The 25,425-nt window shown below is 42.0% G+C and overlaps 2 protein-coding genes across 5 annotated transcripts in view; both read right to left on the bottom strand.

Annotated features, from left to right (window-relative positions):
• The window catches only part of LOC119021773 (zinc finger E-box-binding homeobox 2-like), a 33,372-nt gene extending 14,061 nt beyond the window's left edge, over positions 1–19,311 (bottom strand). Inside the window, exons 1-2 of the mRNA XM_037102267.1 lie at positions 19,015–19,311; positions 13,635–14,012 (exon numbers count right to left, since the gene is read on the bottom strand). Coding sequence (XP_036958162.1) covers positions 13,635–13,695 — 61 coding nt within the window. The 5' untranslated portion in view covers positions 13,696–14,012; positions 19,015–19,311. The remainder of the gene's footprint in view (positions 1–13,634; positions 14,013–19,014) is intronic.
• A 1,115-nt stretch (positions 19,312–20,426) lies between these two features.
• gli1 (GLI family zinc finger 1) overlaps positions 20,427–25,425 on the bottom strand; it is a 54,043-nt gene continuing 49,044 nt past the window's right edge. For 3 of the 4 annotated variants that reach the window (XM_037102216.1, XM_037102217.1, XM_037102218.1), the window contains exon 13: positions 20,427–25,253. In XM_037102216.1, coding sequence (XP_036958111.1) covers positions 22,717–25,253 — 2,537 coding nt within the window. In that variant the 3' untranslated portion in view covers positions 20,427–22,716. The remainder of the gene's footprint in view (positions 25,254–25,425) is intronic. The other variant, XM_037102219.1, reaches the window with a different exon arrangement.

Below are 25,425 nucleotides of genomic sequence, written 5' to 3'. Positions count from 1 at the left end.
ACAAACATGATATTATGGACTATCATTAAACCTGCACCCAAACAGCATTTTCTGTGCTGCCATGTCTGCATGCATTGAAGTATTTCAGAGAAAGACAGAAAGTGACAAATAGGTGTGGTGAGCGAGAACATGGACAGCAAAAGGGTCCCAAATAACTTGTGGCCTAGGCCAGCAATCACACCACAAAGGTGCATACATGTTCGCGCTGTTGAAACAGTGAGAAAACTGTGACTCATGTGAAGGTGCAGCGCACTGAACTGACACACATGGAGCGGCAGTGTGAAGAGGAGAGCGAGCGACACACACGCAGGGTATACTTTCATCCCCTCTTGTAGATCCCACTCGAGCTATGTATTCTTAGATTGTGGTGAGTCAACTCCAGACATATATGAGATATTTTTGTAGCCTATAATGATGTTAACTTTTACAGAGTTGATAGCTGCTTCCACTTCAAAATTAATAGCTTTACATTTCTCGCAGGTAGAGATTAAAGGGGCAGCGATGCTTGTTGCTAGATGATTAGCTTATCATTCAGTGTGTCATTATGATAACTGTTATCTTCCTCAACGGATAATGCGGCCTGTTTTTTGTATGTATGCTTTTTTAAAGTGCAGCATCTGAGCTAGAGGAGTTACCCAAAACAAACCACGGAGGGTTAAAAATGGATGAGCACTTCAGTCAAATTTTTTTCAGAGGATTCTTTTCCATGTTGGTTTTTTTCTAACCACAGATGCTTAAAAAAAAGTGAGGAGGAAAACGAAAATGAACAGAGATCACAGATCATATTGTATAACATTTTGTCTATGACACAAGTGCTTTCCTGTACCTGTCTCTTGTGGTTTTCCTAGTAAGAGACAAAAAGTGATCACCAAAAACTGCTACAACAATAGACTCACTGCTCTAATCATAACACCTACTATGTTAGCTGTTTACCAAACAGAGTCATCAATTCGCATGCAAAAAAAATTGCAGCAATCAGTTTTTCTTTTCGCAGAAATGACACAAGGTGTGAGTGAAGAGGTGTGCAGAGAGCTTTTGTGGTTGTCTGTATTCTTCCTCTGGAGGTTTCCTGTATGCTGCTTGCCTACATGTTTGCCACCATGTTTACCTGTCCTGTCGACCACCACAGTGACATTTGTCAAAAGAGAATTACCTCGTGTGACAGCAACCTTTATCTTCAAAGCAAATACGTGTGGCTGTCTGCGTTTGTGCCTTTTTTTTTTTTTACTTTGTCGGAAGCTTTGATAAGGAAGACACTATTTCTATGGTAATGCTGTAGAGAGAATTTTTTTTTAATTTGTTCTATACTATATATATGATAAAGCAGTTTTATATGTATAAAAAACATGAATAAATAACTATATCTTAGTTGGATTCTACAAACTGTGTCAGCTAAGAATGGTCGTGCTTTTACCTGGTTTTTTTTTTAAACAGTGCTTGTTTTCTCTAGATTTTCTCTCTATAGATGAATTATATGAAATTCCACATCAAAATGTCTAAAAGTGATTAGCTCTTTGTTGTAAATTTTCAAAATGTTTTCAATAATGTTCAAATGCGCGTTTCCGGGTAGAGCCATCTTTTGTTTTGTTTTGACTGACAGACCGCAAAAATTGCACACTCTGCACTGAACTTGTTCATGCTAGTCTTTGAATTTGAATTGAGTCGCTCTCTCGGCAATTTAAAATCCAGAACAATCACACCGTTCACTACAGTCCTCATGACTTACAGCCTCCGATCTCATTCATTGTCTCGTTCTCACTTCCTCATTAAATATCTTCATAAAATGTCACGCAGGCTACAATTTCCACTGACCTATTAAAGTTAAAATAAGAAACGGTGTTGATATCATTCTGGACTTCCCTACAATGTCATGCTGGATTGTGTCATTATTGTGTCATTTGACTCATTTACCGTGTCAATGACTCACCAGCAGTGACAAACAGACTTTATTATTGTATCTGCAGTGTACTGTGTGGAAGCTTGAGCTCTGTGTCAGTACACCGTAAGCCTCTGTGTGTGCATCTGCTGCACTGGAAGTAGGATGATGTTGATGAGAAAAGGTTAGCTGGGTTAAAAGAACACGTTATTTTGAGCTGGCCCTCTGCCGCCTCCTCCTGTGGCCCGCGCTGGTTTTCCGTGTAGCGAGGGATCGGTGCTGGAATGCAGTAACGGTCACAGAGGGACCCACGCGCTCACCACACTGTGAATCAAAAACCAAACTCCACTTCATTAGGCTCCTGTCATTGCAAAGACTCTCACACCACTCTATAAATACCCCTGTCTCCCCCCTCCAAATTTGTTTTCCCTCTTTTTTCTTTACACATGAAAATGCTCGGGGACCGTTCCAGCTGTCTGATGTGGCTCTTTATTTTGTACGTTGGCGCAAGAAACCACACAATAGTGGCTCCTTTTGAATATTAAAACATTCTCTGACGGAGCACAAAGGTTCTTAAGTTTTTTAATAGGGGTGCACGCTAAATAAAAACTTCGCTTTGAGCTTAACAGCTATACAATGTGGGATCTGGTTAGTTCGACTTGAGCTGCGACTTTTAGTTACTACGGGAGATTTGTTTTGAGGGTGAAACAAATATGTCTGGTATCCCACTGACTTTGTCTACATCTGCATATAAGGTCTGTTAGAGGTGTTTTGCAATATGCGGTGTTCTTGAAAAGAACAATTTAATGCATTAAAGCCCCAAATGTCTTCATCTAACCACTCAAAGTAAATTTAAAGCACAAAGAAATAAGAATTTGGAGAAAGCCACATTATAAAAGATCAGAGCAGACCATATGAAGGTATTACAGCAACATCAATATAACTATCATTACAGCTCTCACTGCCACTACAACTGACAATAATAATAATTTGCTCTGTTATTCCTCCTCACTTTAAACCACTAAAAGTAAAAAATAAAAGTCATGACAGTCCGCAAAGGAGAGATGAGAACAGACCGCTCTTGGCCTCAAAAGTCATTCAGTAAAATTAGAAAGTATAAAAATGTGACTGTATCTAAATATACTTTGCCTTATAATGATAAATGGCCTAATAGATGCAGCCTGACAGTCAGTTCCTGTTTGGTTAACGTACAGACGGGGCGCCATCCTCTGGCCCACACTGACATTACATCCTCCAGCCAGGAGATGATGATACTCTAAAACATTTCATGTGACCACATGTGACCTCCATGGCTTTGAAACATAGAAGACATGCCTTTCTAATGTGTCACTCTGCTTTTATTTTCTTTGTCTTTGTCTCAGTTGTTCCTCACATGTCTGCAAACACTATCTGCTCTCTTCTCTCCGTCCCTGCCTCGCTGTCTCTTTTTTTTCGTCACTTTTTCTGCCGCTTAAGCACGCACATATAAAGAAAAGCGAGCAGCAAAAAGAGGAACACACAGTTGCACAAACTCACACACACACACACACATACACACAGGCTATTAAACTGGTCTTTATGTGGTTAAGCAGTTCTGATTAGGGAGATGTATGAGTCATATTGCATATTAATTTACACACATCCTTATGCTTGTTAGTTGCAGCTTGATGTACTTGCTTGTGTGTGTGTGAGAGAGAGGGACTGTGTGTGCTGTGCATGTGAAGCCCGAACCAACGCCTTGAAAAAGAAACTAATTAAAGTCATGGAGAAAAATGCAATGGCAGCAGAACCGCACAAGAGAGTGTGTGCATGTCATTACTGACCTGGAGGAAAAAAAATGATGGCAAGAAGAGAGAGAAAGGGAGAGGGAGAACAAAAACCTCAACCAGCGAAATAATGTATATAAAAAAAGACTCGACAAGAAGAAAGGTTTAAAAAGCAAACTTCGGGAGTTTAAGAGGATCTTTGATGTGTATCAGAAGAGGAAAGCAGCCTTGCGACTGGGACGACAGTAATTTTAAGTCGAAGCAGAAGGCTGGCTGGCTGGCTGACTGGCTGCCTGGCTGACTGACTGTGGGCTTTGATGGCGCTGGCTGTTTGAAGTGGTTTTCGGGGGATGGGAGCAGCGTGTGGTGTCAGTGGGACAGGGGAGGCGCTCGGGGAGAGGGGGGTGGGGGGGCATGATGGCGACAGTGCAGGGCTTGGGGAACCCGGGGCTGGGAGGAGGAGTGGAGGATGGCTAGATGGAAGGAGAAGGGAAGAAAATAGGAGGAGTGGATAAAAATGTAAGAAAGGGTCAAAAGGGGTAGAGGGTGGGGGAGTTGAGATACAAGGAGATAAAGAGGAATCAAAGTAGTGATAAAGAAGAGACTCACACATAGTGAAAGAAAGGCAACAGATGACAGCCAAATAAAGCTGCAAATCTAAGGAAAATGTGACAATGAAGTAAATGAAGTCAAACTTCCAGAGCCCCGTCCCAACATCAGGCCTGGACACATTCACACCTACCCATTACTTGTATCATTTAGATGACGTTACCTCCCTCTGATATGCTGCCAGGCAGCTTTATGACTTACTTCCCCCTCCATCCCTCCTGCAATTCTGGACACATGCACCGTATAATCATAGCTGCACTGTTTCGCTGAGGTACCCAAGCTGACCGCACTGCCGAAAACGGAAAATAAATCGATTCTTTACAACTTCAGAATGTTTTTGTCCCCCTGAGCTATTTATTATTATTTTCATTAATGACTGGTCTATATATTAAAAAAAAAAAACAAAACTCTCTGGTCTTGTCATTTTGCAACACCATCGAACAAACCATAACCTGTCAAGAACCATGAGAAATTCTGAAAAATGATGAGATAAGACTATCTACTAGATTGTTAGACGGTGATAAATGACAGGGCTGACCAGTGCGTACTGATTAACTTCGCTGCTTCCTTTCTCGCACAAAATATTTCCGGTGCATGGATCCTGTTCCTTATCATACCTGAACTTTAAGCGATTAATTTAAGTGATTTAATAGTGCATGCTGCAATAGCTTTGCAATATGTATGCAATGCAGACAGAATGATTGACTGAATGAAAGAACAAATTTATTGCCTGGGACGCAGCATCTGCAGAGGCCATCTGCCTCTGAAAGTGTCTGGTGGAGACAAAGTGGAAATGTGCTAAAATGAGATGTTGCTAGCAAAATAAAGAGTGAGGGAGTGAGTGGGAGGGAGTCAGATAGTGTGATAGTAAAATTCAAGAATTTAAGACCAAAAGCCTTGACCGTTACAGGTGGGCCTAAGAAATCAGTGGAGCATGTTCGCTTCATGATGGAATGTGTTTACTCCGTCCCAGGTAATATGCGTGTGTGCAGTATCTGTGTGTGTGTGGGATGTACAGGTCAGATGAAGGTAGTGGTGCCAGGTGATCACAGGTACAAGGAGAAGAGGGAGAGTCGGCTGGCTGACCTCTCCCAAAGAGCCTTTCTTATAGGCAGTTTTTTAGTTTTTTTTTCTTCACCTGGGGCTGATAGAAGTACCAACACTTGGTGGACATTATATGGCAAAAGATATACATTTGTTCATTTTAAGACTATGTTTATGTATAGTGGAGATGCCTTTAATATCTGTAGATGTTCCAGTGTGTAGACTTGACAGTGACATTTCATTTAACAGGTCTGCAAATTTGATAGGGAAAAGCTGTGGTAATTACTGAGTTACATATTTAAAATGTATCTGAAATGACCCCCCAGTTACCACAATTCACTCCAAATGAATTGAAAATCGCTCTAATCAATTAGTGGCCTGCTAAGGGAATGTTATACAGGAACTAGTCTGAGGTTAAGCTGAAACAACTCACTTAATTTTAGTGGCCTGCTGAAGGGGAAGTTAGAGAGGAACTAGTTGGAAGTTTCCTGGAAATGTACTATAGAAATTACCAGCTATTTATAAACTGCCTCTGGGAAAATAGAAGAATGATGGGTCAATCTTAAATATATATTGAGGTAATTATTGTGGTAATTTCGGGGTAATTTTAAATACTTTGCATGGTTAATACCACCTAGTCACCGTGAAATTTCCAGACATATAAAATTTGTAATCGGATTTAGTGGTAAAGTTGCAGACTGCAACCAACGAAAGGCCGCTTGCCTTATCCTCCACTGCAGTGGCTCATTCTAAGGTAATGGAAACGCGATTGTTAGTTTCAGGTGACAAGTTGGGGTAATGCCGTAGTTAGTCCATGAAAAACCCAAAATGCAGATTACTTTTTTGTTGGGACGAGTAACTCAATCTGTTTGTATGACAAGTAATGCATTATTTAGTTACAATTTCAAGTAAGTAAGCCGTTACCGTAAGAATTTCAACATATTTCGCTGTTCCCTCTTTCAGTTTCTTTCCTACTTCTTGGCAGGCAGTGGGCAGCCACCTCCAGTTGTGTCGTGGGCTATGGGTCATGTCAGTGTGCAGGTACATGTTATGTTCAAACATGATGTACTGTAGGCTATACGAGCCTGTTTTTATAGAGGCAAGCCTACTGTGTAGCTGCGACCGGTCAGGTATCCTCAATTTCTGTTTACTTTCATGTGCAACCATTTTTATTGGGCTGAAAAAAATACATGTTGTATGACCTTTTAGGCTATATCGGGCCCTGTGCTCACTCAACTTTATGTTTTGTAATTTAACATAAAAGGTAAATAAATTGTTGAGAACCAGATATTGCGTCTGTCATTATAAGCATGCAAAGTTTCTGATTGGGTGACTGGTCGTGAAATATGCTATTCAAATGCAAGGAAGCACAAAGGGATTTTAATTGTTGGTAACACAAAAGCACTTTAACGAGTTACTTTCTCTGTTGGTAATGCTGTACTGTCACACGTTACTTTAAATGGCAGTAATCATGTAATGTTACAAGTAACACTACCCAACACTGAAGATGACTAAACAGTAATGAAAACATAATCATGAATACTATATTTCATTTCTGCCATTAGATCCTCCTATATCCCCTACATCCTATATCCCCTCCTATATATTTGTCAGGTATTTATCTTTTGGGATTAGCCAAAGATGTAGAGACCTGATTACTTCATCAACAGAAAATAAACTGTCAATAATAATAAATCAATATAGAGGCAAAAATGCAAACCATTCTTAGGTTCTATCATCTCGCATGTGAAGATCTGCTGCTTTTCTTTGTTTTGTATCATTGCAAATAGAGTTATTATTTGGACTGTTAACTGGACAGAAGTCATCACCATCGGCATTAAGAACTGCTTCATGATTAATCCAAGATTAATTGATAACTAAAGCAATCCTGCAGCACTATTGTGATGCATGATAAATCAGTTAATCCATTTTCCTTTATCTTGACAGAGAATCTTGTACTATTAAGCCACAAATACCATCCTTGACAAATGTATCCATATCACGCACTCCCACTGCCTACTATTAATTCATAGCACATGTTTCTTCTAACACCATGCTGTGGTCTTGAGAAACAAGATCCCTTTGTTTGTCAGTCATGAATGCACAGCTAAACATTTTAATTGATTATTTCTCTTTCGATACAGTTGTGTATATAGTGCTAACAGTAAGTGGAAGTGTGGCACAAGTCTAAGTGAAACACAGACTAACATTTGGCATGAAAACATTAAAGCAATAAGAAAATGGACTTGGACTTGAACAGATGGTAGTGTTGGTTAGGTCTTCTGGCCAGAGGTGATCAAGGCAGCGCCTCAGCTAATTCCACCACACTCTTGTGTATCTGTTGCTGACACATATGAAACTGTTCCTCTTTCACCCTGCTGCTCTGCTATATCGAGCTCCCTCACTCACTAACACTGGCATCCTCTCAGCCAGCTGAGTGCTTCTGCCTCCTTGCCAGGCTGCTCTCCTCTCTCCCCTGTCTCATTCTCCTTCTCTCTCTGCCACCCATCTGGGCCTTGTAATACATGACAGCTGAAGCAGGGTTTCCAAATTTAATTTGAGGTGTGATAAAACAGCACATATCTATAAATTGTGCACAGAAAGCCTGCCTCTATGTGGATCGTTTTAACCTCTTTCTTCTGTCAAACATGTGCAGAATATCAAACACATGATACCCAGGCTCTCTGCACAAAAAGGAAGATCTACAAATAGAATTAATGGTGAGGAGCCCTGCCAAAGCAATGACAAAGAATGTAGTAATAACGCTGCAAATGGAATATTTCAAGAATGAGGAGGGATCAATTTGCAACATCTAACTCTACAGTATGCTAACCTTCTCTATCAGATAAAACGCCTTTGATGTGAAAATAGAAATGCCTGTATGTGTGTGAGAAGCCACAAGAACTACAGCTAATGTTAAATGTGTGAAAAGTGTGTACCCACGCCTACTGTAGGTGTGTGGATACGCACTTTTGCTCACATACAAACACATGCACACTCACACACACCTAATGAGCTCTGTGGCTGTGGGTGCTATCTAACAGTTTGAATGTGTGTGATCCTTTCCGGCAAGTTTGTAAAACCACTTTTACACTGAAATTAGTTTGTACATGCAGGCGACTGACATGTTTCCCACCGGCAGAAGAGAGGACTGCATTTCTGTTCTTTTTGTTTTTTTGAGCGTGTGTCACGTTCGTTACTATGAACGCGCCGGAAAAACGGGGGAAAGTAGGGAGCAGCAGACCGTACAGCTCATCAGACTACATCCAGAATACTTTGAACTTTAAAGTTTCAATCAACAAGATTCGAATTGGAAACATAATTTGTTTCTGAGGCTAAAAAGAGAAGTGAGGAGTGAGACATCTCACTTTGTTTTTATCTCTGTTGAAGTTGTTGAATGTGCAGTGCCGATCTGGCAGCCGATAGCGCTCAGTTATGAGGGTCACAGACGTTGCTTACAGCAGTTACTTCTGTAATATCTTTTGACTTTAGTCTCTCTTTTAAAGTCAGCGCTGACTGAATCATGTTCAACTGCTGCTTGAACACAAAAGGACAGAAAGGTATTAACAAGCCAGCGGCCTTTACTTTAACACACGTCATAACATTGCGCCTCATGGAACAAAAACGTGTGCGTCCCCCAGGCGTTAATCATTGACTATCTGATCCGTGACTACCGCAGTGTCCTTCGACATTTGAGTGAAGGCCAATTGTACCCGTTCACAGTAAAGACCAGAGCCAGATATTAGTGTTTTGACTAGCACGAAAGGGGTATAATGAAGTCCTGTGTTCCTTAATGGTGCCACTCCTATTCTATAGTTATGACCACACTGGATTGTACCACCATCGATTAAGGGATCAAATTGTGATTGTTTGAATAAAGTTCAAAGTTTAATTTCTGTTATAGAATTTTAAAAAACAACTGTATAATTTGTGGCAACATGCAACGTAGAAATATTGCTGTATCACTGCGACAAAAAAGATCCTACTACTCTTAGCAGTCATGAAGGAGCTTATATGGCGGAAAACCCCTCTGCATCCATTAATCTTGCAATGGCACCGCAAAACTTTCCAAATAATTCCTCCTGGAGTGGATCAAGAGCGTGGCAAGAACGTACAGTAAGACATGGGTCTGCTTTGGCTTCATCTGAAGCATCAGAACGAGCAATAATCGAATAAACATGTGAAAAATACCAGAGAGACTCAATCAAGGGATTCCCCATTATGGCTCTGCAGGGTCTGGCATCACACACGCAGAACCAGGATGGGAGAAATCTGTGACACTTGGAGCTGTGGGAACGTGGAGGAGCAAACAAGGAAACGTTTAGATTTCACCGCATTCTGTCGCCCGTCCCGTCAGCTCTGTCTCTACCCCTCACGCCCCTCAGCCCCTCCATCTCTCGTCTTCTCACGCCGGAGAGCTGTTTTCGCTGTCTCCGGCCCTGTCAACCCCATCAGTTCCCCACCTCTGTCATCCTCCTCTCTTTTCTTCCTCCTCTGTCCCTCCCACCCGCTGGTTCTGACGCCTGAGCTGAGCCCCTTGAAGAGTCCTGGTAATAAACTGTGGTGCCTGCGCTCTTCATTGCTGTCTCGCTCTCCCCACCCCTCATCCCAGAGCGCCGATACATCTGCCGTTATACTAGGCCCAGTCCAAAAAAAGCCCGGCCCCTCCACTCTGTACAGTACAAGCACGTCAGTCTTTAACGTTCAAAAGTTTTCCCCCTATTCTCTCCCTTTCTCTTTTTCCCTCTCTTTTTCGCTGCTCGAGTCCTTTGTGTACAGTGCGCTATGCTCAGTGTGGCAGCACTGTGCCAGAAAAACCCACACAAACACACAGACACACATATATGCGCACACATACACAGTCACAGACACACAGCTGGGCCCCAGCTGCATACAAAGACTGGGGTTTGGAAATCAATGAAGGAGAAAGAAGAAAAGGGGAAAGGAGTTTAAATAAATTGGCACTTGAAAAAAGAAGAAAAACGAGAAAGAGGGAGTGAGGGAAACATGGAGAAGGAGAGCTCTCTCTTAAACCGGCACATCAAGTCAGGAACAGAGGGAGGTTTTTCACGGACTAACAAAACATAATGCGCAAGACAACAGGAATAAATATGTTTGTGAGGCGGCTTACGAAATGTAATCCGACATTTGATTCGAGAGCGAGAATTGAATGGGTCTGATCAGTTGTGCTGCTGTCATTCTATCGAGTCGGAAGGCAGAACACAGCCAGAAGATTTTAAATAAACAACATGACAACATTTTCTTAATTGTGTTGCCTTTGCTAATTGACTAACAGTACTGGGCCACCAGGGTGACTTCTGGGAAAAGGGTTAAGATAGGGAAGGGTTATAAAGGTGTTGCTTCATTAAACTTCCAAAAACTGAAAGAACGATTCAGTTGTTTTCTCTAATTTCTTTATTATTGTATCTGATTGTAAAAAACTCATTGTGGAATACTTTTTTTCTGAAGAAAAATAAACATATCGTCCCATCTACCTCAAACAGCAAGTTCAGACATTTTTGGTAGAGCAAAAAACACAATTATATGGGGTGATTTTCACCATTATCTTCATCAATAAAGAGAGAGGCAAATGACCCCAATGGTGTCAGAAATCAAGGGGCCTGAGGGGGTGATGTTGGCTATCACAACTCAGCTAATTAATTCACACTCTTTGAAACTCAAATCCCTCACACGCAGCCAGTAAACACAGGTCGTCATTTCAGATGGCTATGTTTCCTTTCCTTTGTCTCAGGGCTGTTTTCAATCTGCCGGGAATGAAGAGTAGTAATTTCGTCACGTTGCTTTAGGTTGGCGAACATTGACAGTTTTATTGGGGGAGACAGAGACATAATCAATAGGCGCCTTGGAGAGAGAAGAAAAAGTCAGCGTATGGTTTTTTCTCTTTCTTCTGGTTTGGATAGGATCCCCAAATTGCTGTCTTATGAGTCTGGCCTGCCAAATTCATTTGGTTTTATCAAGGACCTTTAACTCCCTGCTCACACAGCCGCCTCAAGCCAAGCGCATTCCAAATCCTACACCGAGCTTTAATACGCACGTTTCTACACTGACATGAGGATGTAAACGCATGCAAGCATTTGCTCACTCACGAAGGCTTCTCGCACGCACGGACGCACGTGTGACATAGACATATGCTATGTATAAGCATGCCATCCAGGCAGGGCAGATATGCATCCAGACCCGTGAACTATTCGCCGTACATTTAACTTCAGACGCAGTCAAACTTAAGTCCTGATATTGTATTTTGGAATAGCTTTTACAGCTTTCCAATTCTCACCAAATATACATTCCAATCACTTTCCTCTCTCTTTACAGTCACTTTAAAACACTTACACTAGTGACAATTGACCAGAAGTTGTGTTTATCTTTCCTCTGAGGTCACTGAAGGAATTAAAGGAACTAGCCTTTTGTTTCTGATAAGTGACAGGTCCTTGTCAGTAAGTGTGTCTTTTTGCTGATAGCTTTTCACAGTAGTGTGATGGTGCTGATTTGTGAAACGGAGCTCAGACGGTCGACAAACTGCTACATGACATTCAAAGGTGAGAGTTTGTGTGTGTACGCGTGCACACTCAAAGCACACGTTATCGCTGAGCAGCCAGAGGGGATCTCACCCTGGTGACACTCCCGCTGAGCTTCACACCTCTCTGAATAAAATGAGGAAACACTTGCAGCAAACTAATAAACTATATAAGTAAATGGACTCCTTAGAGTAAATAGGTTTAGGACAGCTGTGTGTCAGATCAGAGACAAACAAGCACGCTGCGTGGTTTGCGATGGCTTTCATGAACCTCAAGAGGGACTAAAGCCAGCACGATTGGAGTGTGTTTGTGAGTGTGTGTATGTTTTTTGAAGACACAATATCCTTTCAGTGATAGAGTTGTGTCTAAAACATTTGTCTTTTTCCAGGGTTTATGGCTATGTTTGCATTTGCGGTAGTGGTTAGGTCAGTTTAGGATATGTCAGGGCTTTGCCTGCATCATCCAACACTTTTGCATGAACCACAGAGCCGGCAGCAGGACAGTCAAGCATCCACCAATAACCCCTTAAAATCTAAATAATTTAGACTAAACTGTATTTATGTTCAAGGGTTAAGGTTTTGTTTCCACTTTGATTTTTTTTCTCTAGAAAAAAAGGGTTTCAAATTAAATCTGGAGCTAAACAACGTTTAATGCAGTGGATAATTTTTGTTTGGTTTGTTTTGGGAAGTAGGATTTAATTCAGACATACATACACCACCTCATCAGCAGCTCAGGAGTACAAATGCTTATATGTGATGTGCCAAGGTGTAGGTATCATAGAATTGTTTGTGAGTTCAGAGTCACACATAAACAAGGCACTAACTGATGCATGAAGAACGTCTCAAAAAAGTTTTTAAAAATTAAGCAGATGGTTACTCTCGACGCATCAAAGCTTTAGGACCAGATGACGCATTCCACTTATTCCTGATGAATCACAGAAACATTAAAAATGTTGCAGCAGAAATAATTCCATATGCACGTAGGCCGCTTTAAATTAATGCAACATGTTTTAAAACATTTATATTTGAAAGAAACAAGGCCAAAATCTGTTAAATGTGTTTACGCTCGCACTTACTATTTTTCCTCCTCTGTTTCATGCAAGCGACCGGAAGATTTGACAAAAAAGGTTGAACGTGTGACAATTTAGTTCAAAAAAACACCTAAGTTATTTCTCTTGTATTACTTGTGTTGTCGTCCACTTTCTTTAATTCTTTGAGCAGGTTAGACTTTCTGCGTGAAGAGCAACTGAAGTAAAGCCTGCATGTAAGAGAGAGTCTCACTGAAGTACACTATCAGTGGAGTGTAACAAGTCTTTCTGTTTGATCAAAAAAAATATTTCTTAGTAAATAACAAAGGACCGGGTTCAAACAGGGCGGATCCTCTTTAAATGGTTGATTTGCAGCTGTTTAAATAAACAACGTAATAAATAAAATATAAAGGTCAGGAGATTTCACAAACAGAAGCAGACACTGGTTGTGGGCTTTTCTCGCCTTCCTCTTTCTGTTTCACGGCTTTGCCCAGGTATGTGCACAGGTAGAATAATCCCAGTGGCTGCCAACCTGCCGAAAGTTGACTGCTCATCCCCTGCAATGTTATGCTGCGAGGCAATCAAAAGCCATTAACGCGCACACATGAGTGTGCGTGTGTGAAATATGAATGTAGTCGATTTGCTACACGGTGATAATACAATGACTGAAGTTTTTCCACAAACTGCAGAAGACAAATAAACACAGAGCTCGTAACATCTGCCCGCATCATTCACACTTCTTCAAACTTTTTTTCCTGCGCTGCACGCTTTCTTACCTCGGTTTCTCCTGGGGTTGGCTTGTTTCCTCCGTTTGCCCCGACTTTCTTCTGTCATCATCACGCCTTTTTTTTTCTTTTTTTGGTTGTTGTTGCGGTGTCTTTCTTTTTAAATTTCGTTTCAAAAAAGTTGTCCACGGGGGCAGCGGTGTAAGCGAGTGTGTGTTTGTCCTGAGCGGCTGCCTGAGAATGAATGGTGATGAGGCATCGCCTTCGGTCACAGCGGGACACTCAGACCTTGATGGGACTCCAGAGCTGCAGAGGCGACGAGCCGTGAGGAGGAGTGATGTCAGCAGCAGAGGCTGGCCCTGAGGTCAGGCTCTGGCATCGTGAGCTTACACCTTCCTCCTTTGCGAAGTCGGCGGTGTCAGAAAAGACCTGCACGTAAAGCACATGATCAATAAATGCACCCGTTACACTTTCACAACTTATTGCCCCGAATTTGCTGAACGGAGAGCGTCCATGTGTCTGCATACATGTGTCCCGGGACACACTGAGCTACATGATCTTTTCTCTCTCTCTCTCTCTCTCTCTCTCTCTCACTCTGTCTCTCTCTCTCTTTTTTTTTTTACGTGTAGCCTATCGCCTACAACCGAACGACTGCATGTACGAATATAACTCATTGCTTTCGTCTATTACGCTGCAGTTTAATCAGTTGAGATATTCGACTCTTCCACTTGTTGATTTGCCAGTTTTCCCTCATGTTTGGTTGTTTTGACGCAGCAGCTGATCAGGGGGAAAAAAAAAAGAAAAAAAAAAAGCTCATCTCCGACTTGTGCGGCGGACACACGGAGTTTGTTTGACGAGGTGCAAATGAGGCAGTTAGCTCCATCTTCCTACGTTTCCACCGCTGGGAGATTAGACTAACTGCAGGTTAATGACAACAGGTATGCGGGCTCTCCCCCCTCCTCCTTCTCCCTCCTCCTCGTGTTTTATGGCCCGACTGTTATGCACGTCGCACCTGCGCTCGAGTACCCTGGAGAGGACCCCGTCCTGCGCCCCCATTCACCCGTGGATGGCTGTAGGAAGTGGTGCATTGACAGCCCTTTGTGTTGCAACCTCGACTGTAATCTGTTTTGCAACTGAAAAAAACATCCGAAATAAAACTCTAACGCGGCGTTCAGGACCCCCACCTTGGCTTTCTAGTGCCCCCCCCCAACACCCTCTTTAGAGATAATACGAGCGAGCAGGGTAGCCTTTCACGGCGCATAATGTGTCCCGCTGTAAGAATCTGTGAATCAGTAAACAAACTGGGATCTGACACAGTGAAACAGATTACAGAGGTGAAAGACAGATTACCTGCACGGAACCTTTAGAAAAGAGATTAATGAAGTGATAAACCTAAATCCAGTGTTATAAAAAAGTAGGAGTCACTTGTGTTTGAGTTAAGATATATTAAAGGATTACATTGGTAAAGCCCTTAAGAGTAGCTGATAAAGTATCTAAAGTACCAGTTAATGTAAATTACAGGCTTAATTAGGGCAACATATTGGATATATATTGTTATCGTGATATGAGACTTTATACCATGTTAGATTTGAGAACTTTCTTGGGTCTTTCCTGATTTTACGGGCTGCATTACAGTAAAGTGATGCAATTACCAGACTGTTCAACTTGTTCTCATATTTGTCTTTACCCATTTGGTCTTTATATCCACAACACCGATAGTCATTAATTATCGGAAATCTCCTTGTGTTAGTATTTTGTTAAAGTACTAACAGACAAAATTGAAAAAGTAGGAGAAGTCACCCATATAAATAGTAGGCTACTTGGGAATAAGTCTTAAAGTATCTGATATCAAATGCACCTAAGTATCAAAAGTACAAGTAAAGGTAAATAATATATATAATTTAATATATGTACAGTATATACTAAATACTATGGGTCAACTGATTATGATTCCCAGCCTATTACTACAGATTAGAAAGGCAGCATTTTTCTCATTATTTGAATATGTGGTTGTTGTTTTTTTTTTTATATCCAGCTGACATTAAGGCTCCATGCAATCTGCAAAGTAACTACTGACTCAAGTGATCAAATACATGTAGTGGATTACAAAGTACACTATTTGCTTCCAAACTGTAGTACAGTGGAGTTAAAAGTACAGTACAAGTACAATACTTGCATATTTTGTTACATTCCATCACTGCCTATATCAACCAGGACAAGTCAATTCGGATTATGCAATGACTAAACTATCAAAGCACACCAGTGAACAAAATAAATACAAAAGAAATACTGTAGTGCTGCAGAGATGCCCTGACCACTGAATCTTGTCCTCCAGATGTACGAAAACATAAATGTCACGTCATGATTTCAATAGTTTTTCAAGGAAAATTAAAATTGTACAATAATCACAATGTGACTTTTTTACCATTAGATGCTGTCCTACAGATAACTTTAAATATTATTATTATTATGGTCCTTGTCTCTGTGGGCATAGTATGAAGCAACAGCTAACCTTATGCACAGCAGTCATAAAACTGACAGAAGCATTGTATCATATATAATGTGAACTGACTTAGTAGATAACTTCAAAATGTAATTTTGGAGCTGTAACCAATAATGAGTAAAACTCAAATCAGCTTGTGTTGAAAAACAGCACACACCCCCCTTCATTCCTTTACCGTCAGGACTGCTGGGGGTTTTTCTGTTAATGGATTCTGGAAGAGAAAGCATCCTGAAGGTGGGGAGGGAGCTGCGGGCCAAAGAAAGACCGGGACAGAAGGGGTCATCGCGGCTCTTTGTGGTGGGATGGATAGGGGAGAGGGAGGAGAAGAGGTGGACGAGGAGGGGGCAATATACTTTGCTACAGATGAGGGTCACAGAGGTGCAGAGGTGCCTCAGAGGTCCTGGGAGCTGTTTTTTTTTTTTTTTAAAGTTATGCTCATATATGTCTACAAAGTGCTAGGGCTGCAGGTTAGGTGGAAATGTTTTTTCGTTTAAAATTCCTAAATTTCAACTGATTTGAACCAGACTGTAACTTTCTCACTCAGGCCAGATCTGTATATATGTATAGCATATAATTGTAACTTGTTACATGCATAGTTTTGTGAGGTTTTTTTGTTTATTCAAGTTTACGAAAAATGTGCCGCGCTGCATTTCCTTTGATGGGTCTAACCGCTCAAATTTAAATAAATCAACCACAGCATAGCTCTCTTAATTTACTTTAAAACATGCAACAACTGTACGCTTATGCATTTCTTTTGGATACGTTAAATAATGCACCATTTTATCAGTTTATTCGTTTGATGTTTGATGTGTTATGACTAAGATTGTTGGATGTTTGTGAGCAGTCTTCTTTTGGTTTAATAGTTGTGCGGCTTAAAATAAGGGCACAGCAATGTTGCGGTGTTATAGTTAGAGCTTTCTACTGTCTTGTTAAAACAACTACCTCTACACACACACACACACACACACACACACACACAGTAACACACAAGGAGGAGCATGGAGGAAGCAGTCCCACTGGGGTTTTGTCCCTGACTGTGGTCTATGGGTTCAAAGCTTCTTGCATGGGGAGGAGAGCCCTTAAACAGCATATTAAGCAGGAGTTAATTATATGCCAACCTAAGTGACAAAGGAAAAGAAAAGCCTCTCTCTGAATGGCAAGACAAGAAAAGAGAAAAGTCATTATGCTGCCCACTTCTTTGCATTTGAAAAACTCTGTTCTTATTTTGGCATTTCCATTTGTAACTCAACAGACAAGCGAGATCACATTGTAGAGAGTCGACAACACAATCTCTGCATCAGCGCTGTCTGACTGTTTATATCCAAGTCTAATGCAAACCTGATGAAAAATAGTTTAAAAATGCACACGCATGCACACTAACACACACTCACTCTGTAATTTTGTGCTAAAGAAGCTTTGGTCATTTAACATGACAAATACGTTGGCCTGAGGCAGGAGACAAGACAATGTTAAGCAAATGTTCACTTTGAAGAAAGACGTGAAGGTCCAAAGTGCTTTATGTCTAAACTCATGCAACTGTGTCAAACAAGATGTTAAGGTGCATGCAATCGAAACTAGGGGTCAACTGATATGGCTTTTTCTTGTGACATGTAACCAATCAGATAGTGTTGTAGGCGGGACATTGAGTGCGACCAAAGAATGGAGACTACAGACTGTGAAAGGATGCTGCATAAGAGTCAAAGTCGCACATTTTAAAATTAATTGATTACATCCACCAAGGACGTTATGTTTTCACCCATGACCATTGGGTGGGTTTGTTGGTTTGTCAGGAGGCTTACACAAAAACTACAGAACAGATTTCCATAAAACTTGGAGGAAGGATGGGTCTCAGCCCAGAATAGAGACCATTAACTTTTGGTATATATCTGGATAAAGGAACAGAAGCAGGAATTTTCCTTCACTTTCCCTCAACATTGCAATTTTTTTTTTTACATCTGTTGATTTTTCAGGGAATAATGCATGGATCTTGATGAAAAAAAATCAGGAGCACTTAGGTGGCTGGTATCTATGAATGAGAGAATTTAAATTATGGTTTGGCAGTTATCTGTGGTTTGACATTTACAGTGATACAGGGCTACTGAGTGTGACATCAATTTAAGGATACAGCTGGCCCTTGGCGGAGGTATGTGCTCTACGAAGTTCTAACTGTGTATAGGCAATCATACACGAAAAAACGCTGACAATCGGAAAAATTAGGAACAATGGGCCCAGTAATCAGCCAGGCCAAAAATCAGTCTGTCACCAGTCTAGTAATAAACAAATACAACAATCCTGCTCTATATTTCTATACCTCAATAATTGGTTCTAGAAAGCATACTTCTGATAATACATGATCACAACGATTTTAATGTGTTACACATGTGTGATGTACCTTTAATCTGGTATACCTAAAGGGTGACTTCCTTAAAATGGAATAAGGTGTACAGAGCTATCGTATCTGTAATATAAGATGTTCTCTCTGCCAAACACCCCATCTGACCTTAATGCAGAGCTATTGTTTCAAATAACAGATGTGGATATGCCAGATCGCACATCAGTAGTCCGTCAGGAGAACTTCCCCTCGCCTTGGAGCAAATGAGTCAACGTTAGCATCACTGCCAGGCTGTAGTGGCTGCCGTGAGTCTACAGCGCCATGCCACAACACCACAATGCCAATATAGTCCAAGCACACTGGGGCCCCAGAGCCAGAACGAGCCAACACTGTAAAAAGTAATGGTGGGGGATACCATTTCACAAATATTACGTTACAAATATTACTGTAAGTAATCTTTTGAAGCTTGATGGCAGATTAAATGGCGGCGTTAGCACACAATGCGTTTCATAATGTGACTAATATAAGGGACAAGATGTTGCAAAAGCTGTTATATTCTAAGAGTATTTTTAATATTTGAGTGTCTTGCCACTTACCATACTCGTGGCAACTCGTCCCAATTTTTTAAAAGTCTGCTTGAAGTCAGTTGACCTACTATTTGTTTAAAGTTAGAGTTAACGCTAGCTATTTTAGCTAGCTTAGCTTGTAAAGTGGCACGTAACAGATGTGGGCACTGTTGCTATGGTTACTGAGAGTTTCTTAGGCCGGGACTATGTTTTAAACCCCTGGCTGCCAAAATATAGATAATTAACAATTGCACTAATATTACTAACATTATTATCACTAGCGATAGGTATTATCTAATTTGTGCGGTTTCTACTTTGTTTCCATGTAGTTGAAGTAGGTGTACTCTACACCAATTGTCGTTAACCTGGCGGAGGGATACTACAAAATAAATCCGAGGTCATAAGGTTATTGAAAGGATGACAGAGAGGGGAAAAAATAGGCCTGTTAAGAAACCTAATAAAATTGGGTTTATTTTTTTATGGTCTTTTCTCTAATTTTGCTTCAATTTGAGGGGGGAAAAACACTCTATGGTTGCACTGCTCATAACTCACTTCCACACCACCATATCCTATGATGTGAGGTCATAAATAGACATGACTTCACTTTAAATAGTTGAAGTAGAAAAAGATTAGGAACCAGGGTTGCACAAGATATGAAACAGTATCATGGGCATGGACATTTTTCGCTCTCATTTCTTCTCCAAAATTTCCCACCACTGTCTTATTTGATGCCGTGTTGATAATATTTTACGAGCGAGAGCTGTGTAGTTTTTCTTTCTTACAGCATTCGGCGGGCCTCTGTGCCAATCCCCACTGACCACAGAGAGCCTGTCCAGGCACTGATGTCACCAAGAGCAGCCATTTTTAATGCTAATTCACTTACTTAACTGCAGGAGCCTAGCAGATGACTGAAGCTTATAATAGGCTTCAGTGGCAGGCAGGTCTAAATCATAGTCATAACAAGGGGTTTTCCAATTATGACAAGGACAGGAAGAAGGATGATTTAGGGTGGATGTCCTCTGGTTGGTCAGTTGGCCAGATTTTAAATAATTTGGGGGTATAATGGTGTTGGAGCACAATTTTCCAGAATATAGATAAACTGCTTTCAGAGGTGCTAGGTAGAGTGTGCAGCATACCAAGTTATGCAAAATGAGCTTAAGCTGAAGTGAATGACAGAGGAAAAACTGTTTATCTGAGCTCCAGATCAGGCTGTGCTGCTCTCTAATGGAGGAAAGGAGTCACTGCATGAAATCATTGGGCACAGAAACATGTTATCCATCAGAATGAACCAACGCCATTACAGGGAAACATATTTTATGGATATTTGACTCCTCACCTTCAAATTACAATGATGTAAAATGGGTCTAAAATAAAACCTCATTGATGTAAACAATGCACAGATATGTGTGATGTAATGAAACACAACAGACATTTGACAAACATTCTGCATCCATTCCACTGAACATGTTTATTCATAAACTGGTAAAATATAGCACATTTGTATAAAAATGTAGAAAATTGTACACAAAATATAACACTTGGCTTTTATCTATTATAGTTAATGCTACTATTATAGCTTTCTGTTGCTAAAGGTGATATTCTTTTGCCAGCAAAAAAGTCATAATGAAGGATGACAGCTATAAAAAAAAAAAATCAACAACACACACACATAGAAGGCAACGTTCGTAAGGTTCATTAATATAAAAAGATAATTTTATACAAAAGATCTCATACATTCTAAAGAACAGCACTATCAGTCAATGTTCATGTCCTTATTGCTAGTGTTAGTGTTGTGTTAAAATAGACTATTTGTGCATCTTTTCTCAGCCATTTTAAGGTGTCTTTGGTAGGTTGTACACTTTTTCCAAAATGAAGAAATGTTCATTCCCGCTAATGCTTAGTAAACTTTGAAGTGACGCTACTATTTCATTCTGAAAAGTCACAAAAAATGCTTCAGCAATGCTTTACTAATGTGGCCTTATTGAGTCTAGCTGTGCTCAGGTGTGTTCTTGAATGTCTATTAAAAAACAAAATACTGTGATGATTTTTTTGTTTTTTTTATCGCTACCATAATGAGGTTCATGTGAAGAGTCATAAGAGACAAGAGACCTTTCCACACAGTGCTGTAGTCAGTGCAAAGCCACAGTGTAAAATTAGTTCTCCTACCAAGAGCTGCAGCCTTCTTCCATATGATACAGCTCATACAATAGTTGCAAAGAAGTACCTCAGTGTACACATATTTGTATTTAACACAGTGGCAGCGAGTGATAGATTTCCTGCTTGGCGACCCCCTGTCCTGAATTAGTAATGCAGAATTTTCCAAATAACTCGTCTTTGGGATTAGAGCCAAAGTGCACCAACACCGTGCTATATGATCTGTTTGCAGATACAAACCAGCTGACTCTGGTTTCATTAAAAATAGCCGTCATCCTCAGCTAAATCATGTTGTGTTGGATTAATGTTGAGCGAAGGCATTATGTTTGAATATATATGAGAAATACTGTAGTTAAGAGGGGATCGTTACACACATTTTATATTTGAGCATTACGCATTATACCCCATGTATGTACCTTAGAAAGAGCACGACCCTTTCTGTTTTTTGCAGTTATAAACACCACTGAAAAAAAAGAACACAGCTGCTTTAGGAACACTTACAGTAAACGTGTGGAGTGCAAACTCTCTGTCTGGAAAGGCATTTACAACAAAAATGTAATCTGAACACCAAAGATTCAAACACAAGTCCTGAGTGTCTGTGTGTAGGCAATGTGTGTGTCTGCGACTGCATTATTTGCATGTGTAGGAATACTGATATGCCACTATTAAGAGTGTGTTGTTCATGACAAGGACGAATTCCCTAGCAATACAGATTAATATTTATTAGCACCGAGAAATTATTTCTCCATCGCTAAAAGCACATCTTTAATCTTCACCCCTGCTCTTAAAACAACCTTCTTACACTCTCGTCTGAATATTAGCCTTCAGAATCCAAGCAATCACAAGACAGGGGACAATTTATCCACTGTCTCATTGTCATATACACAACATATATAAATGTATATAAAACCTATTTACATGCATCCTTCTCTGCTCCACTGTTGCCATAGCCCTACGTGACTGGAATGCCTGTTTGGAAAAAGTTCAGTATCAGTTTCATATCAGGCATATAGCTCTGTGTCCTATAGTAAGGCACAGAAAAATACCAAGTACCAAGGTAGTGAAGGAACAATACAGCGAGAAAAGTTGATCAGGCACCTTTGGTTTTAAGGTTTTGGGTGGGGACTTAATTTTGAAATCTGTTACGGGTTCCCGTTAGTAGCTTAGTCTCAACTTCCAAACCAGAATGCATTGCAATGCATCATAATTCCTGTTACATGGTTAGGGTTAGCCTTGATTCATGCCTTGCCCTAACCGTAACCCTGGGTATCCAAAAGCATCAGATCCCAGCCTGTTCAGGATCCTGACTTGAACAAGGGTCAATGTGTTGGGTTTAGGCTGATTGGGATGAGCCCACACGAATGATCCACTACATGAAATAGTACATTCAAAAGTTTGTCTATCGTACCCTAACTGGCCTTTCTTGCAGTGTACCAGGGAAATCACACAAGCAACTGGACTCCAGGCTGGGTACCTCTGGATACTTGGCTACATGCCTTTCCATTTGGGACCTTAGTTAAAACATTAAGAACTGGCTTAGAACTCTACTTGATTGTGTCCTGGAAAAGATGTCCTCCTTTAAGACAGTGTGTTCAGGTATTTATTCTCCCCAGCCAGCGAGGTAAGCATAGACGTCATGTCGCCCACAGCCATGTTGGACAGGCCAGAGCCTGCAGCGAGGCTGACAGAAGTCTGGGGGGTGGTGAGACGGGATGAGGCCTGGGAGGAAGACCCTGGTTGGCCCTGAAGGGGATTGTTGACTGGACTGAAGGAGGAAGGCTCAGCATCATCAATGATGGAGGTGAAGTCTATGCGAGCATTGTCCAGGTCAAGATTTTCTAAGGCATTTGAGATAGGACCAGACTGAGGATAGGGTGCAGACTTTGTGCCAACTGTTGGGTCCAGGTTGGACCCCATACTGTGCTGCTGGTTGAGACAAGGTCCGTTTTGGGGGTCAGTGTGTTTCTCCATACCCATGTTTATCTGACCCGAGTAGTACATGTTGTTGTTATTCGAAGGAGAGAACATTTCATTTTGCGGGTGCTGTGGATGCTGAACTGGAGGAAGTCGGACTGCTCGCCTGGGGCTGGTAGTAGAGTGGACAGGGCTGAGGTGGGGTGGGCTGCCCAAGTAGACTCCTCCTACCTGTGACAGGCTGTTCTGACGGCTGAGGGGTTTCCGTCCCTGAGGAGGCCTGGGGACCACCATCTCCTGGCCATAACATGAGCCTTGGAGCTGCTGGTCTTTCGGTGTCACAGAGCTGTGGGACGGAGGGCTCATGACCAGGTTCTGGTTGGGGTAGGATGGATAGGTTTGGCTAGAGTAAAGATTCTGGTTTTGGTGTTGTGGACTGTGCTGCATCATTGCTGTCTGGGCACTCATATCCATGTTATCAGACAGAGGGGGAGGTTTTATTCCACTCTGCTGTTGCTGTTCTTGTTGCTGCTCCCACATGAGTGCTTGTTGGGACTGCACATAGTTCCTCACCATCATCTCCTTCACCTGCATCATGGGGGTTTCTGACCTCTGCCCTTCTGCTAGTGAAGTTCCAGCACAGCCCAAGCTCAAGCCCCCGCCACTGGGGAAGGAGTTCTGGTTCTGCCCCTGAAAGTCACAGCTGGGGTTGTTTGAATTCCTCATCATGACCTGGCCTGTCTGTTGCGGGTAACCCTGAGTCTGCTGGAGGAGCATCCGCTGCTGTTGGAGTTTAGCACTTTGACAGGCATCTCCACCTCCCATCCCCGGATGGAACTGCTGCTCAGGCTTGATGATGAGTTTGTGGGTTCCATCGGGACTGTTGTAGAGGGCTTGCTGATTGTTGAAGTGGGTTGGTGTCTGTTGAGGCTGCAGGGTGGCATCCGAATACGGCATTCCTCGCTGGTTCTGGAGAGCATGGCTGGAAGATTGGATTTGGTTGTGGGTATCACTCCAAGTGCCTCCAGCATCACCCCCCTGGCCAATGCCAGGGTAATGAGGGCCTGAGGGACTGAGCTGGCAGGTGCTCATACTGTACTCAGCCTGCTGCAGAAGTGTATTAGACATGCCCTCTGAGTGAATGGGCCTTACTTGACCTATTGAATTTCCACCAGCTCTGGAAGGGACTTCCCCTCCCTGGTTCTGGTAGTGTCCCTGCATGTAAGCCTGGTCAGGGCAGCTCAGCGAGTCATGGCTTGGGGACAGTTGATTTGAAAGAGGACCTCCACCTCCGGCTCCTCCAAGAGTTTGATGCTGTTGCTGGTATCCCATGAAGCTTCTCTCTCCAGGGGGCATCATCAAGGAACGATCCCTGGCATCAACAGGAGCAAGGTGGGGCTCCATACCCATAGCCTCCATCATTACATTTTCTGTAATGCTAGGTGGCCGAGGGGAGTACATGTGGCGGGCGAGACTGGAGTCAGAGCGGTGTTGCAGAGCATTCCTTCGGCCCATCATTGCAACATTGTTAAGGCTATTAAAGCGTTTCGGGAGAGCTTGTGGATCTGCCACTGATCGAACTGGGTCACTAGCTCGCCTGCTGTTGTTACCCGGAGCCTGGTGAGGGTAGATAACACCAGTACCATACTCTGTATTGGCACTGTGTCTACGTGGACCAACTTGTTGAAGGAAAGGAGGCAGAGGTTGCCCCTGGTACTCGCTTAAAATACCTCCTCTTCTGCCGGGAGTAGCTGCCTGCTCCATATTGGGTAAAGGAGTGGGTGGTGGTCCACCAGTTGCTGCAGCATATTTGGCCTTTAGGCTGTATTGCTGGGCAGGTGTTAAATTAGGAAGACCAGGCAATCCTCCTCCAGGACATGGGGCTCCTCTGCGATTGGTCTCAGGCGAGAGGGGGTCTCCTCCGCTCTGCTCTGGGCCAAGAAGGTGACATCCTCCCCCTGGTGTTCCTCCCATTTGTGAAACATCACTGGAACGCCGGCTGGACAGGTAAGGAGACACCATGGATGACCTACGGCTGACGGTATATGCAGAGCTGAGGCTGCTGGTGCCGCTTCCTCTCCTGTCGCTAGAAGAACAGCCAATCGCTGTGCCACTTCCTAACTCGTGATTGGACAGCTCCATAACTCGTCGATTTGAGAGGAGTGGAGAAGGCGCACACATTCCCATACTCTCACCTGGACCTGAAAATGTACAACCAGAAGGAGGAAACAGCTTAGAAACAGTTAAACGATACAAAGCAAAAAAAAAAACTTAGCTGTCCCACTCAAACTGTCCCTGAATGATTTATCAGTCATAGCTTGCTTTTCACAATTAAATTTTTCACAATGTGTCAATTCTGCTTACAACAGACTT

The sequence above is a fragment of the Acanthopagrus latus genome, chromosome 6 (genome assembly GCF_904848185.1).
Source record: "Acanthopagrus latus isolate v.2019 chromosome 6, fAcaLat1.1, whole genome shotgun sequence".
NCBI lineage: Eukaryota > Metazoa > Chordata > Actinopteri > Spariformes > Sparidae > Acanthopagrus > Acanthopagrus latus.
The sequence above is the reverse complement of the archived record's forward strand: the minus strand, read 5'-3'. Positions and strand labels throughout refer to the sequence as shown.